This window comes from Netta rufina, assembly GCF_964035555.1.
Source record: "Netta rufina genome assembly, chromosome: 25".
Taxonomy (NCBI): domain Eukaryota; kingdom Metazoa; phylum Chordata; class Aves; order Anseriformes; family Anatidae; genus Netta; species Netta rufina.
Window position 1 is genome coordinate 2,898,619 of NC_140149.1, and position 14,973 is coordinate 2,913,591.

General features: G+C 54.1%; 1 protein-coding gene across 2 annotated transcripts in view; it reads left to right on the plus strand.

Annotated features, from left to right (window-relative positions):
• Nucleotides 1-14,973, plus strand: part of LOC311218719 (protein CEPU-1) — a gene marked incomplete at both ends in the record, with an annotated part of 319,347 nt that overhangs the window by 256,002 nt on the left and 48,372 nt on the right. For both annotated transcript variants that reach the window (XM_084301531.1, XM_084301530.1), the window contains one exon: nucleotides 13,754-13,986. In XM_084301531.1, the coding sequence (XP_084157657.1) occupies nucleotides 13,754-13,986 (233 nt within the window). The remainder of the gene's footprint in view (nucleotides 1-13,753; nucleotides 13,987-14,973) is intronic.

Consider the following 14,973-nt stretch of genomic DNA (forward strand, 5'->3'; position numbering starts at 1 on the left):
TGCTATTTTTATTCAGGAAAATGTCAAATCCTTTCTGGGAACTTACTGACTTGTTGTCTTGGTAATTTCTTGCAGAAACAAGATCTATAAAAATCTCCTATTTTCCTGGCACTAGGCTTTTTTGTCTATTTTGGCTGTAAATATTTTTTAGAATACTTAAAAAAAAAAACGGGAGCAGCTTTAATAGGACACGTGCGATGTAATTTCTCCCCCAGAACAGCTCTTGTAAGGCTTCTTGAGGCACAGATGTAAGTGGGGAAGTAGCTGTGCGCACTCGGATTTCTGATACCGGCCCGGTGTCCTTTGAATAGGCGTCCTTGTGTGCCGAGATGATATCTGGCCCCGTTTTTTCTTCACGCACTGTTCCTTAATCTGAAGTGCAGCTCTCCGGGAGCTGGCAGCCCGGCTCCAAGCGGGGTTATATTCGTGCTGAATTGGCGATGGGGAAGGGAAGCTACGCGTGCTCAAAGCGCGCCCCTTCTTGGGACGAGCGGCACGCTACGAGCGGTGGCTGCGCGATCGCAACAAGATCCCCGGAGTCCAAAGGAGCAAGGCTTGGGCACGAACGCCAGAGCTGTCCTAATAAAACATTTACTGGGGTTTGGAGACCTCCTCGCTCCGACACGGCGCATACATATTAAATGATCAAAGTTGCCGGGCCTTCGGAGGAGCCGGCTGCTAATCTAATGCAACCCTTGGGCTTTGCTCGCCACTGACTCTGCATGAAAACAAACGGCGGCTCTGTTTTCCTATTTAAAAGATCTCAGAGATAAGCCAGGCGGGTCACAGTTCAGGAAGCAAGAGGATCTGGCCTCTTAAAGGCTTTGGTGAGAAGGGGCTTGGGGAGGTGGGTTGGGGTTGAGGATGGGTTGGGCTCCCTCTCTCAAGTCCTTTGTACCTCTGACTCTGCCTGTGCTATCCCAGCGCTGCCGTGGGCTCTCCTCCTCCTCCTCTTCCTCTCATTCTTGCCTGTCCCCATCCTAAATCTCTCTGCCCCATGTCCTGGTCCATGGACAGACAAGGTCACTGTTCACTTTCCAGAATTGCAAAGTGCTTCCAGTGGGTGCAAACCAAACCAAACAGCAATAAAAAAAAAAACAAAACCTACTCCGTCTTCAGATTTATAAACTGAGCACAGTCAAACTGGAAAGTGCCAAGGAGGAAAGGGAAAACACAGAGCCCCCGGGGTGCCATTTCTCCAAGCGGTGCAGCCTTTCATTTGGCTGCCTTCACTTGTTTCAGCCATGTGGGGCAGGCAGCAGGCAGGAAACCTTGTGGAGCTGCTCCTTCGGAGGTGCTGAGTGCTGGGATCAGCACCTTTGTAAGCCACTGGCTATCCCATCATCTCCTGCTGGTTCAGAGCAAATACTTCATCTGCTGATTGTCGCTGCTCCACTGGTTTGGTACTGATGGGTTTGGCTTTCCGCTTGGTTACAGCATCTTTTCTGCTCCTCAAGTGCCTCCGTGTCTTTCATCTAATTCCTTAACTAGTTTCCATTTACTGACGGTCCCTTGCTTTTAAGGTACTTGAATCTGTTTGATCATCAACAAATTTCTCTTTCTGTTCCTCTGATAAAAAATTAAATCTGGGAACTTTTTGAAGGCTTTTCCTTCCACCTTTTTTTTTTTTTTCTCCTTCTGCACTCTATGGGGAGTCAGAAAGCCCTTTTCTAGAAAAATAAAATAAATAAAAATTAGAGTTCAAAGCGTGACTTCTCTTAAAGAGAAGAAGAGGGTGAGAAGAAGAAAAAAAACCACCACCATATATTCTTACAGATGTGACATCAAAATGGGAAACTATAAAGGACACATTTTCAAAGGCTCGTACAGGGACTGAGTTGGTTCAGTGGGAAACGGGCAACCAAAGTCTCTCCTGGCTCTTTGAAAGCGTGTCCCCAAGCCACCAAAATCCTGTTGTTTTAGCTGAAGTGTGTGGGCTTCTCCCCCGCCAAACAAACACGTGGAGCTGCCTTGGGGGATGCAGGGGATCGGGGTGGGTGGGTGGTGGCAGGAGGGTGGTGCAGTGGAAGGGGTGGCAGTGCTGGGGGTCCTGGGGGCCACCTCTGCTCGCCAGCACCCACTGTGTCCTTGTGTCACCTTGGCTTCTGCGTCCGTGCTTGCTGGCACGGAGACATCTCCTGCCCTGCTGCAGAGGAGCTTTTGGGAAGCGCAATGGGAGACGGGGCAGGAAAAATCTGTGGTGAGTCCCTTAGGGAGAGATGAAGGAGCAGCAGAGCCCTGCGGTGACAGCCCCTCCGTGTCCTGACTCTGGCTACCCCACCTGGGTATGTGCTGGGGAAATCCCCCTGCCTTCAGCCTCCTGATGCCACGGAGCCGCTGGAGCAGCGGTGTCCTTGGTGGGACCTCCGAACCCTGGCCACCCCCATTGTCTTCCCCACAACACAAGGCACCAGGCAGCATGTGCTCCCAAAAAAGGTGTCTGGCTCCTCAAAAAAGGCACTTGGCTCCCCAAAAGGCTTTTTCACCCCGTGGGTCGGTGCCTGGACGTGGTTGATGCTGCTACACCTGACCCAGGGGGTGATGGAGATCTCACCTCTGGGACCATCGAGTGAGCTGCCACGGGGCTCGGTGTGCCCATGGGTCAGAGCAGCAGCAGTTGTGCTTCGGTGATGGAAACAAAGGGAACTCCCAAACACCAATTCCCAAAAACTCACAAAGCCCTTTTGTGGGTTTTTCTCCAATGAGACCGCTCAGCAGCCTCCCCAAACCGTGTCTGTGCATGCTCAGGAGTGACACAAATTCATGGAGACTGTGCTCCATCCCGTGGCCGTGATGTCCGGGCACTTTCAGGAATGCTCCCAGCAGCTGCCTGATGCTTTCTGGGTACAATGGATGATTTGGTTTGGGTGCAATTAATCCCTGCTTGTCTTGTTTGCATTTTGTTGTCGTCTTGAGCTGGTTGTGCAAGGGGTGAGGTGCGCAGGGTGCTGTGCAGGCTGCCTGGTGGGCTCGCTCTTCCTTCCAAGACACTCATCCAAACATCTGCTGTCCTAAATCTTTCTTTTGGGGCCTAAATCTTTATTTTGCTGGGTGCCACGGTGTGGAGCTGCCTTGGTTTCCGTGCTGGAGCTGATGGAGCAGCTCGGGTCATGGCACAGGCTGGAGCTCAGGGACGCACGGAGGTCCTGGGCTGGTTTCCTCGCTGTGCTCAGCGCCTTGCTCCCTCTCCATCTGCCTCTGCATCACCTTGGATTAATTACAGTACAATGCAGTATACGTTTATGTGGTGTCTGCACCAGTGTCTCAGGGCCTTTTGCAATCTTAAAAATCTAATTAAGGTGCAGCCTCCAACATGAATGCTTATCACCGAAATGTGTACAGCGAGACAGACACGGCGTGCCTTCACGTCTCAACCAGGAGCTGAATCCACACTCTCGTGGCATTATTAATTACTCAAAGCTTGGTGTCCGAGACACCAATCGATACCGTGGGCCTGGCTAGATGGGAAGCTTTAAGTGAGCATGAGGGAATGGATGATAACCATCAGCGAGAAGCGGCTGAGGCCATCCTTACCCCGGCACTCGGCCTGGGAGGAGGAGGAGCTGCCTCGCAGAGACACGTGCAGGAGCAGTGTGTGTTTATCAGCCACTTTGACGCTGCAAGGTTTTTTATTTTATGCAGAAATGAGCGGGATAGCTCCAGTCTCGGCCTTGGGATGGTGCTTCCCAGGGGGACAGAGAGGGCTGGCGATGGGTGCAGTGTCTCCTTTGCATCCCTTGTACAACTCCAACTTGTCCAGCCTCTGGGAAGGACACGGTGCCAAGCCCACCCTTGTGGAAAAATGATCTCCTGGAGCACCTGTTGTTTGGGTGAGCAAAGCCCTGTACGTATTTTATAGGAGAAAGCGACATCTCCAGTCCTCTGGATGAGCCCAAGCCCCGGTCCTGGCTCTAGTCCCCATCCTGCCCAGGCAGCAGTTCCCAGATTTGCTGCAAAACTTCACTGGCCTCTCTGGTGGGTCTGACGAGTGGCAGCAGCCACTGGGAGTGCTGGAAAGGGAGGGAGGGAGTGCCACGAGTGCGACAAAAACGTAAATAACCAGGGGGAAAAGGGAGAGGAAATGTGAAGTGGCCCTTTAAAAACGAGCCTCCAGAGCCCAGAGCCCAACTAGCGTTCCCTCAAGTATTCAAATGAGATTGCAGCATCAGATTGGTATGCATTAGGCTGGTCTCAATGAAAATTAACATGTAATTGCTTCAAATGAAGTAAGTGAGGAGGTAATCTGTTCTTAAATTGGATTCGCAGGATTTTGTGGTACCATAATGCAGCTGTGAAATGAAATATATTTTAAGGATGATGTCCTCAAGGGGAGAGGGGAGGAAGGGGGGATCTGTTCTGGGGAGGGTCCGTTCCCTCCCTCCCTCCCTTCTTTTAGCCCTCACTGGTGCTAATTTACGAATGGGCAGAGCAGCATGGCTGGGAAGGCCCCATGGCTTTTCACCACGACGTGTTCCCTTCCTGGGCATCTCTCTCATCCCCAAATTCCCATCCTTCGGCTCTCCACGTCCCTCCCAATGCCCACGTCCCCCTGGCACCTCCTCCTGGGGACACATCCCCATCGCGTGGCGGCACGAGGATAGCAGGTGGGGCTCGTTGGGCGTGTGGCTAATGAGCTTCTGGGCACGTGGCGGGGGAAGACCTGGCTACGTGGTGGGTTGTGAGCGTCCCTAAAGAGCTGTGTGGGTTCCTGCTGGGCCTGGAGCAGTGCTGCAAGGCTGGGGGATTCATCCCCAAAGGTTTTGGGTGCCCTAAGCCTCCCGTGGTGTCTTCTGTTGTCTGGACAATCTCTCTCTCTCTGTCTTAACCTTATGGGTTTGTTCTCCTCCTGGCCATCTCTGCCTTCTGCCAGAAGAGAAATGTGAGCTTATTCTAAAACTACAGATATCTAAGGAGCATGCAGCAGCGTATATTTGCTACAGGTGGACCCTCCTGGTCAGACACAGCCAGGATGGGGGGAATGTGCAGGGTCCCCTCCTCTCCCCATCACAGCCCCGTGTTACAGAGCCCTGGTCTCCACCAATGCCTCAAAACCCCGATCCCAGATCTCGTGCTCCTCTCTGGCTGTGTTTCCCTGTGTTGTCCCCTCTGTTTGCAGCCCTCCTCGCTCCCTCTCACCCCTGCTCCTCCCAGCCCTCAGCCCCCTGACCCTCAGCATCCTTTCGCGGCCGGCTCCTGCGCGCCGCTCCGCAGAGAGCGCTTACCCCTCGCCGTTCCTGTTTTGTGCCTCAACTTATATGGAAAAGCCACTTTAGCGATAATTTTCCACTTGTAATAAGTTAAGTGCATCGCTTCCTTTCGAATACATTTTCAGTGCAGTTAAGCTCAGCAGTCCCTTGCCTGTGTGCTTAGTTAAATGCGCTCCTTTGCAGACCGTTGGGGTAGATGGCTTCACTTTATTCCTGGGCCATTAGTGTCAATTGCGCAAAGCAGAAGCAGGATTTATTCAGGGGGCACAGCTCATAATTGAGCGAGTTCAGCGCTGGGGAGCAGCGCTAACTGCTGGGAGTGCAGCGTGGAGGAACTTCCCCGCCGGGCTGCAGGAGGGGAAAAGCGAGCCGCCGGCGGGGCCGAAGCACTGCAGAGCTGTCAGCGGGGAGGGATGGGGTGCTGGGGTGCTCTTCCCGGCTCTTCTTGGGGTCTGAGGGCCCCTTTCTGCTGTGCTGAGCCCCCTTGTCCCCAGCTTTGGCTCTGTGTGCTCTGCAGGGTGATGCAGAAGGTGCGAACACCCAGGGATGGAGCTGTATGAAGCTGTCTGGGTTGCCTGGGCCCCGTTGTCCATCCCAGTGCGCTCCTGAGGGGGTTGTTGGAGGTTAAAGGAAGACACTGAACGGCTCCAGCCAGGGCTTAGGTTGAACATTTCTCCAGAGAAGGATTCAGAGCACGGGGAGGTCTCACCAGGCTTTTGGAGGCAGAGGGAGGAGGCTTCTCCACACCTCGTTGTGCGAGGAGTCCTGATCTTACAGCTCTGTGATGCTTGCGGGGAGGTGATGAGATCACGAGGGAGTTGTTTTCTTCTCGTGTCATTTCCCTTGGCTACTTTTGAAGGCTCTCAAGGCGGCAGCTTGCAGACATGGCACTCAGGCAGCTGGACCTCGGGTGGTGCTGTCCCCATAGCAGGGAGAAGTTTTTTACAGGTATCCCTGAAAGCCCTCTGGGGAAGGGGCGGCTCTCACCTGGGGGCGTTTGCCCACTGGCATCCAGGAGCCCCAGACAAGAGGAATGGATAAAAAATAAAAACAAAATCTGCAGGAACAAAATGCCCACGGCTCCCCTAAGGCCTGGAGCTCCCTGGTGGTGTCAGCACTTCATTAGTAAACCGGCCGTGTCCCCGCACAGCTGCCTCCATGCGGGTTGGTGCTGCCGTCACCCCCCTGGCAGCATCAGCACTTTTGGAGGGCGCCCAAGCAGATGGGGCAGGAGCGGGGTCCAGAGCGAGCCCCACGCGTGGGCAGCCCTGGGGACAAGAGCCAGGGCTGGGGACACGTGTCCTGTGTCCCTTGCCTGTGGTGCCTGCCCTCATCGCTGCTTTGTCGCCCGCTCGGAGATGGAAGATGCTGTAGATGTGCAGAGCCCCGTTGTTAGCAGAGACAATAGGAGGATAAATAGAAAGGCTGGATGAGCCGAGCACGGGAGCAGGGGACTTGGAAAGGTGCTGGTGCACTGCTGCATTGCAGAGACAGGAAGACTTTTCCAGACAAACCGTCCCTGCCTGCTGCATCGCGACCTGCCTGCTCTGCACCAGGCCGTGCCGTGCTGGCCTCGAGGTCCCCCAGGGCCTGGGGGTGCCACGGGGCTCGGGGCTCCTCTGCACCCCGCTTTGTGCTCCGCCAGCGTGCTGCAAAGTGGGGGCTCCGGCTCTTTTTGCAGTTCTGCCTTCCTCGCTCCCTCCCCGCTCTGGTTTCCTCCTGCTTCTTTGGCATTTGCCAACAAACTCGTCTAAGGCAGCATACTGGGAGTTGTTTGCAGCTCCGTGAATCCCGGGCAATGAACCAAGGCAGATCTTGAAGCCCGGTATATTATTATTAATGTAATTAGTGCGAATCATTTGCATGTATAAACTTTCAATTGAGGAGATCAGGTACTTTACAAACATGCATTAACTCACCCTCCCTGGAAAGGAGGTGCCAGCTACGTTAAAAGCCTGGTAGAGGGCAGAAATGAAGGGCAGGGAGCTGCAAGGCTCTGCTGTGCGAGCCGGTGGGGAAGGCAGGACCTCCCGCCCCTGAGCCCCGGCTCCCTCTGCCCTCACCAAGCTGAAACTTCTGCCTGGGCGAGGAAGAGAAGGGAAAGCACAAAAGGTTTTCTTTTCCACTTCTGAGCGCTGCTTTTGACCAGCTCAGTGTGATTTTGAAGAGGCACCGGGGTGGAAGCTGATCTGAGGGCACCTGCTCACCCCGCAGGCTTTGGAGATGCTCCGGCTGCCGCGGGGGGGCTGGAGGTAGGCACCAGCCCCAGCAGGGACCCCCCTTTTCTGCCGGAGCCTGCTTCTGGGTTAATCACCGGGTCGTGTCCCGTGGGGTGGGCTCCCCCCTGCAGGGAGGGGGCTGCCCTGTGCTGGGGATGTGCCTTTTTGGTGATTCACACAGCGGTGAGCACGTGAGATTCCCTCCAGCTGATCGTGCAGGCCTGGATGAGGATGCCCGTGGTGCTCCTGGGGGATGCTCTGAGCATCTTCCCGCTGTGTACACCCCCCAGGCATGCAGCCCCAGCAGCGGGGAGCCTGGAGCAGCCTGGGGAGCAGCTGGGGCTTTCAGCAGGCAGGAGCAAGCCTACGGGCTGCTCTGTGCCTCTGCCGTGAATGTCCCCGCATGGGTCCTGCAAGCAGCGTGGGTTTGCACATGTCCTGCTTCGTCGTCCAAGCTCGGGGGGCTGAGCTGGGCATCTGTGTTACTGCGCCTCTTGCAGCACGTGGAGGGGTCAGAGGGTGGGATGTCTTGGGTCTGAAGATGTTTCGAGGAAAGGGCTTCACACCACGCAGCTGGGCTTGGCCTTTTAAGTCACTTTTCACAAGCACACAGCTGTGTGCATCGCGTTTTGAATGATGCCATGAGCCAAAACTGGTCCGGCTGTAACCAAGTGTGGGTGCGTGCCTGAGCATACGGTGCTGCAGCGAGTGGGTGAGCACACACAGAGGGTGCACGGTCTGTGTGTGCACCAAAAACAAACAGATGCTCCAAAGGCTCCCGAAGAAGGGCCGGACTGCTAAAAGGTGCTAGTGCATGGCTTCACCCACCACAACAAGGAATAAGGAGGGGGGAGGCGGGTTGGTTGGTGGTGGTGAGGATGCTGGTTTAATATTTATCAGGCAAAAGCCTCCAGATCTTCTCCTCCAGTGCAGCATGGTCACCACGGTGCATCCCAACCTCCGGGGTCGTGAGCAGCACCTGTCCCAAAGAGCAGATCCCCAGGCCCCTTGGCATGAGCAGGCAGCACACCAGGTGCTGTTTGCTTCCAGCTTTGGCTTTTTACCCAGGGAAGAGGCAGGAGGAAAGCTGCAGGCTGGGCTGAGAGCAGGGCTGGTCAGGGCAGGCATGCCTCAAACCCTCTGCTGGGGTACCAGAAATGGTCTTTTCCCATTAGCTGACTTCTCTGAACGTCTAATTACCTCCAGTGTGTGTTGAATGCCACTCCATTATTAGTCCGTTTAGCTCTGTTTTCTTCTCACCAAGCCTGCATCCCTGCAGGACCAGAGAAATCAATGCCAGCCCTCCCATGGCGGGTAGGCAAGAAGGACTGAGCATGTTACCTACATGCTTTCTTCCCCTGCTCTCACCACATCCATGCCTTGGGTAAGCGAGGAGTTTGGGGTCCCCACGGTGCCCACCTGGACCCAGGCTTTTCATTTGCTCAGGAATTGATGCCAAACCTTGGTTGCCACCCGAGCAAAAACATCATAGGGAAGCCTACAGGAGCAGTGAGACTGTGTTTGAATGGGATTGAGTTGTTCACAGCCCGGCCTTTAATTAATCCTAATAAATAACAATAAAATGTGATAATCACAGAAATAAATCCAAGACGTGAAGCTCCTGCCTGCGGCGGCGGTCTAGTTTAGTTGATCATTTATAGCGCGATGGAGGATGCACAAACAGGAGATGCTGTCTGGGACACGAAATGCTGCACGGGGCTGGGGGGCAGTCCCCCTCCGGCAGGGCTGGAGCAGCTCTTCTCCTTGCCAGGTCTCCACGGGATGCTTTTGCAGCCAGGTTTAAAGTAAATCCCAGGCTAGTTCCTCTAAACTGATTTCCAGATTGGGCTAACCCGTAGCAGAGACAAAATGCTGAGAGTTTGGAAGGGATTGCTTCCAAATCCAGAGGTGCCTAGAAATTGCTGAATTAGCCTGGGTGGAAAAAAAAAAAAAAAAAAAAAAAAAAAGGCCTCTAGGGATGCTTGATGATGGCTTGGTGCCATGGTGCAACATGTGTGAGACTCCATCAAGTGGCCTGCATGTGGGAAGGGGATTTCTCCAGGGTGGGCACTGAAAGCCCAGCCCTGTCCCTGCATCCCAGGATGGAGCTTGTACCCTGGTAATTGCACAGAAAGCAGCAGTCAGGTTGCTAATTTTGCTGAGCTCTTTTCAGTTCTAATTAACATTATTCATTTCTTGTGTGTCCTGCTGGGTTGAGACAATCTGTGCTCTCCAGCCCAGCCCTCTGAAACACCAGCGATCTGCACAAGAGGCAACAGAAAGTGTTGTGCACCAATTACTGCACGTCAGTAATTAAAAACCTCCTTCCCCCCGCTGTCGGGCCACCTCCTCTCCTGACATTTGCTGTGTGCAAACTGGAGAAAGCAAAGAGAGAAACTGAAGAGGGCACGGCGCTGCTGGCTTGTGCAACCTGGGTCTGTGCCGAAACCGCGGGGAGGTGCCGGGGGCAGGCTGAGACACAGACAGGGCTCACAGCTTGGGTGCCCCGGTGCTTATTTATTTTTAGGACGTGAGGGCTGGCTGGTTTGGGGTCTTCATGGGCCAGCTTGCTTGCAGAGGGCAGCTAGCAAAGGCAAGAAGCTTTGGGAGATGCTAAAGGGGTGGGGAAGGGCAGGACCAGATGGGTCCCGCTCCCCTTTGGGGCACAAGTGGATGGGCAGGGGGGGATGCTCGTAGCTCTGTCCTTCTGTTGGTGCACACAGTTACCTTAAAAAGCCCCAAATCTGCTGCTTGTGGTCATTTTGGTGTGTCCAGGTGGCAGGGGGAGCAGAGGACCAGGGGCAGCGAGGAGCCAGGTGTCTGCAAAGCCTCGCTGCCTCCCCCAGGGTGGTGTGACAGTGGTGTGTTAGCAGCGTCTCCGTCTCCCAGAGGAGAAGCAGAGAGGGAGGGAGAAGGATCATCACTTCATGCTGAGAGACAGCAGCTCTTCATCTTCTCGGAGGAGAAGGCCTTGCTTTCTGAGCAGGAACGTAGCCGGGATTAAGGATCTTAAGAGAGAAAATTACCTCATCTGTGCTTAATTATTTTTACATCTTCTTTTTCGGGGGCGAGTGCTGTTTTCCAGCACCCTGGGGACCTTTCTCCCCCCTCGTTCCCTGGCACACCACGGGGTGGGAGGAAGCCAGGGATGCTCCGGAGTGGTGGGGGAGCATCTCTGGGCTCTGCTCCTGCCCCGAGCAGGGAGGAAGAGGAGAAGCCTCCAAGCTCGGCGGTGCCTCCGCTGCCCACCTGTGCCTGGAGCCTGGCTTCCAGCCCCACCAAAGGCTTTCCGCTCAGCCGCCCGCCCCTGCCAAAGGCTTTCCAATGAGGGAGCTGCTGGGGAGGGAAATGGAGCAGATGGAGGGGCTGGAAGAGCATCGGGGCGCTGCGAGGAGGGAACGAGCCACGGGGACCCTGGCTGATGGCCGTGCGAGGAGGAAGGGGCTCGCCAGCTCCTGCTGGGGGCTTGTCCTGCCGTTACCTGCACCGGGGAGGGGATCGAAGCCCTCCCCGTGGCAGCAGGCTGCCGTCCCGAAAATAGCACGCCGCTACCCGAAGGTCACAGAGCCTCTTCCCAGAGCCGTTTCTGCTGTTTATTGCATATATTGGCTCAGGAGCTTTAAGAGGGAGGAAAGAAAATAAAATAACAAGTTTAAGCTTGCCGATCCCAGGGACAGAGAAGCGTGTCTAGGTGATAAGAAGAGATTGCGACCAGGTGCTGTGAAGGGCGAAAGCACTTATTTCACTGTTGCCTCATGCGTTACCTGAGCCCCGTTGCTTTTCAAAAGCACTTAAATGCCCATATGATAGAGGGAATGCTTGGATTACACACTGTCTGCCTCCATTATTATCCAGGGATCTCCAAGCCGATGCATTTCACAAAAAAGTAGTGTGGAGGAGGAGAGAGAAAATATATATATTTTTAGTTCTGCCTGCTTACAGGTCCTCAGCGATAATTTCCACAGGAGGGCCCAGTGCGAGAAATTCAAGCCACGTCTGGATTCTCATCAGCCAGCATTTCTTTGCAATATGGCTTTAGCAGAGAGGGTGGGCACCCCCTTTTTGGGCTGAAACGCTGCTCACGGTGCTTGCAGGAGCCCATTTCATTGCATTGTGATGGGCAAGCCAGAGCCAAGGACCAAATATCCACCTGTGTTTTATTAAAGCCCCATAGGTCTGAGCTGCCGGTGCTGTTGAGGTCCAGAGCACAATATAATAAAACCATCCTTTGGGGTGAAATCTCAAAGTTTTATTCAACTCGACCAACTTAACTCCAAGGTTTGACTCAAGTTGTAAAGCCGCTGAGAGCAAGCAAGATCTGAGTTCTTGGTGTTCAGCCCAGGCTGAATCTATTGCTTTTTTTATGAAGATAATAAAAATCTGCTCGCATTTAATTTATTATTATCGTAATATCATTATGGAACGGCAATGAAATTGTTTAATTTATCAGATGTTTTCACACCAGAGAGGGAGGATGGGCCAACAGCTTGGGTCCTTGCCTCGCAAATCCTCGGGGGACTCCTGAGCCAGGCTGCCCCGCTCGCCTTGGGGCAGTCACCTCGATGGGCACCCACCGTCCCCATGCTGGGTCTTGAGGTGGTTGTCCAGGCTCCTTCTGCAATCAGAGAGGCCGAAAAGATACCTCCAAAAAGAGGCAAGGGGAGAGGAGGCAGCTTGTCCCTCTGAGGTGCATTCTCTGCTGGCAGAGCCGAGCGAGCACTTAGGATCGCTCGTTCCTCTGCATCTCCCTCCCACGGCTATAGACTGGGAATAATGGCATCGCCCACCTCCTGGGGAGAATCGGGATGTAAAAACGAGCCGGGGGCTGTGTGGCTGTTCGTATAAACAATCTTTCTGAGTCCACGTGAGATAAGCTAGCCCTTGAGGAGGAGGAGGAGGAAGGCAGAAGCGTAGGCAGAGAGGTGGTGGCGGCACCGTGAGAAGGAGAAGAAGTCCCTTGAGGCTGGACTCTGCCCCACCAAGACAAAATTCAGGCTATATAAGACTCGCTGCCAAGTAGCTGGCACCCAGGGGAGTTCACATCTTGCAGTTGGTTCCCTGCCCAAAGTTTCCTTCACCCATATTCGCCACAAAGCAGGGTCAGTCCCTTTAGACGGGGCGCTGCCTCCCCTTGCCCTTGGCGAGGCTACCCTGAGCGACCTCACCGAGGCTGCTCTCTTTCAGTGCCTCCAAAGTTAATTTGCATCCCAGCCACTGCACAAGTAATGAAGTAGAGTGGGGAGAATATAAACAACAGAGCTTAGGCTGAGTGGTTTTATGTAGGAACATTATCCGCCGTCGCTGGCATCCAGCAAAGCTCGGCTAAGTTTTAACAGCTCTGCGGTTTCCAACTTGCTTGGAGAGAAGTGGCGTTTGGGCTGGGATCTGCATGGCCCTGCTGCATGGGAAAAGGGTTGGGGAGCAGGCTGAGATGGTTTGTTAGAGTGGAGGATGCAAAGCTTGATTTGGGGTGTGGAGAGGGAGGGTTTCAGGGCTGGTGCTGTCCTTTTCGGGGAGCTGGGCTGGTCCCCGCTGCTCAGGACAGAACAATGTTCCCATTCGGGAGCAAAGCTCCTTCTGGGTTTGTGCCGTGCTGTCTTCCAGGTGGTGCCTGTTGTTAACGGGGCTGGAATTAGGAGATTTCTGCCTCTGAAACATCACCGAATGGGTGAGATGTTTAGCTGGGGAGAGATGCACTAAGCGGAGGAGAAGCAGTGGTGCGGATGATGGGAAGGGAAGGAAGAAGTGACAGGGGGGACAAATGGCAGGAAGCTCAAGGTTTCTCTTTAGAGGTGTGTCAAAGCTGGCTTGCTCCTGAGATAAATTTTCCTCACTCCTTTGTGAAGCAGAGTGAACGGCTCTCCCTGCTCTGCTCTGCATTTCTTTGCCTGGCTGCAGGGATCTGATGCTCTGTGAACAGACCAAGCGATGGCTTTGGGCAGGAGGGAGCAACCTAGGTCTCCCCAAAAGGTGTGGTTGGGACTCAGAATGGATGCTTTTGGCTTGGCTGTGGTTGTCTCTGTGTTAGCAAAGGAGCAAATGGGAACAGAGGGGCAAAAGGTCCTTCGGTGAGTGGTGGAGGATGGCTCTGATCTGCAATAACTGCGAAATTCTTGGGTAAATCTCTTGAGCCGCGGGTTTAGATGGATATCGGTGCCCTGAGCACAGCAGGCGAAGTGCTGACATTGTCCTCTTTGGAGAGCCGCCACACTCGGTCTCCGAAACTGCTGCTGGCAGCAAAACTAAAAATAGTGCCGAGAGGAGGAGCAGGAGCTGGGGAAGGCGGGGATGGCAGCACGCTAACAGGTCACCTCTGCCTCTGCCCAGGTGCTCCGTGGACAACCGCGTCACCCGCGTGGCCTGGCTGAACCGCAGCAGCATCCTCTATGCCGGCAATGACAAGTGGTGCTTGGACCCTCGGGTGGTGCTCCTGGCCAACACCAAAACCCAGTACAGCATCCAGATCCACGACGTGGACGTGTACGATGAGGGCCCCTACACCTGCTCTGTGCAGACAGACAATCACCCCAAGACATCGCGCGTCCACCTCATCGTGCAAGGTAAGAGGAAGGGATGTTGAAGAGGGATTGGGTGTGGTGCTTTGACTTCTGGTCCTCAATTTGAGCCTGGTGTTTCCTGCCATTGCTCCTACAATGACCAAAGAGGGGTTGGGCACGGTGCCTTGACTTCTGCTCATCCCTTTGACCCTGATGTCTTCTGCCACTGCTCCTACATTGACCCTACTACGTGTAGGACAACTCGGTGCAAACATTAAGGGTGTCTTCATGCTTGGAGAGTCCAACTGAAGCTGGGCAATGCCCAAGTGTTTGCAGTCAAATTTAGCCAACTTTCCTGGAGTAGTCATGGGGCTCTGATACAGGCAGCTCTGCCTCCCAAAATAATCACTGCTAAACCCACGTTGCTGTTTTTTTTTTTGTTGTTGTTGTATTTTTTTTTTCCTATGCTGGAGGCAATGCTTGAAGTAAAATTTGTGTTGGGGGAAAAGAGAGAGCTGGCAGATTTGTGTACTTTGCGGGGGTGTGTGTATGCCTAGCAACAATATGTGTTTGTGTGCTCAAACTGTGCTCTCCCGCGAGGAGGAGGAGGGACGGCACGGGGGGCTGGAGCGCACGCGGTGGCCGAGCACAGGTGGGCTCTCAGGAGGGGACATCCGAGCATGGCCACGCATGATGGCCGAGCAGATGGATGTTCATACGAGGCACCTCCTGGTGTCTGTGCCATGGGATTTGGTGGGGATGTTCGCTGGGCACCACGTGGTGGGATGTATGGGACCCATCCTGCCCGTACAGAGGAGCCCAAAGGAGGATTAATGGAGGATTCCTAATCCCTTGCTAGCATCCCTTTTTTCCTCCCCCTTCTTCTGTGATTTGGCCAGAAGCCCTCTTAGCATGACACACCAGCTTGACTATTGGAATCTCATCTCGGGCTAATTTTCGAATGCTGATGGGTGTATTGATTTGGAAACAAGCTGGGTTAAAAAGGCATTGGTCTTGTACACAGAGCCGGGCTGAGCTAATCCGCCGTCG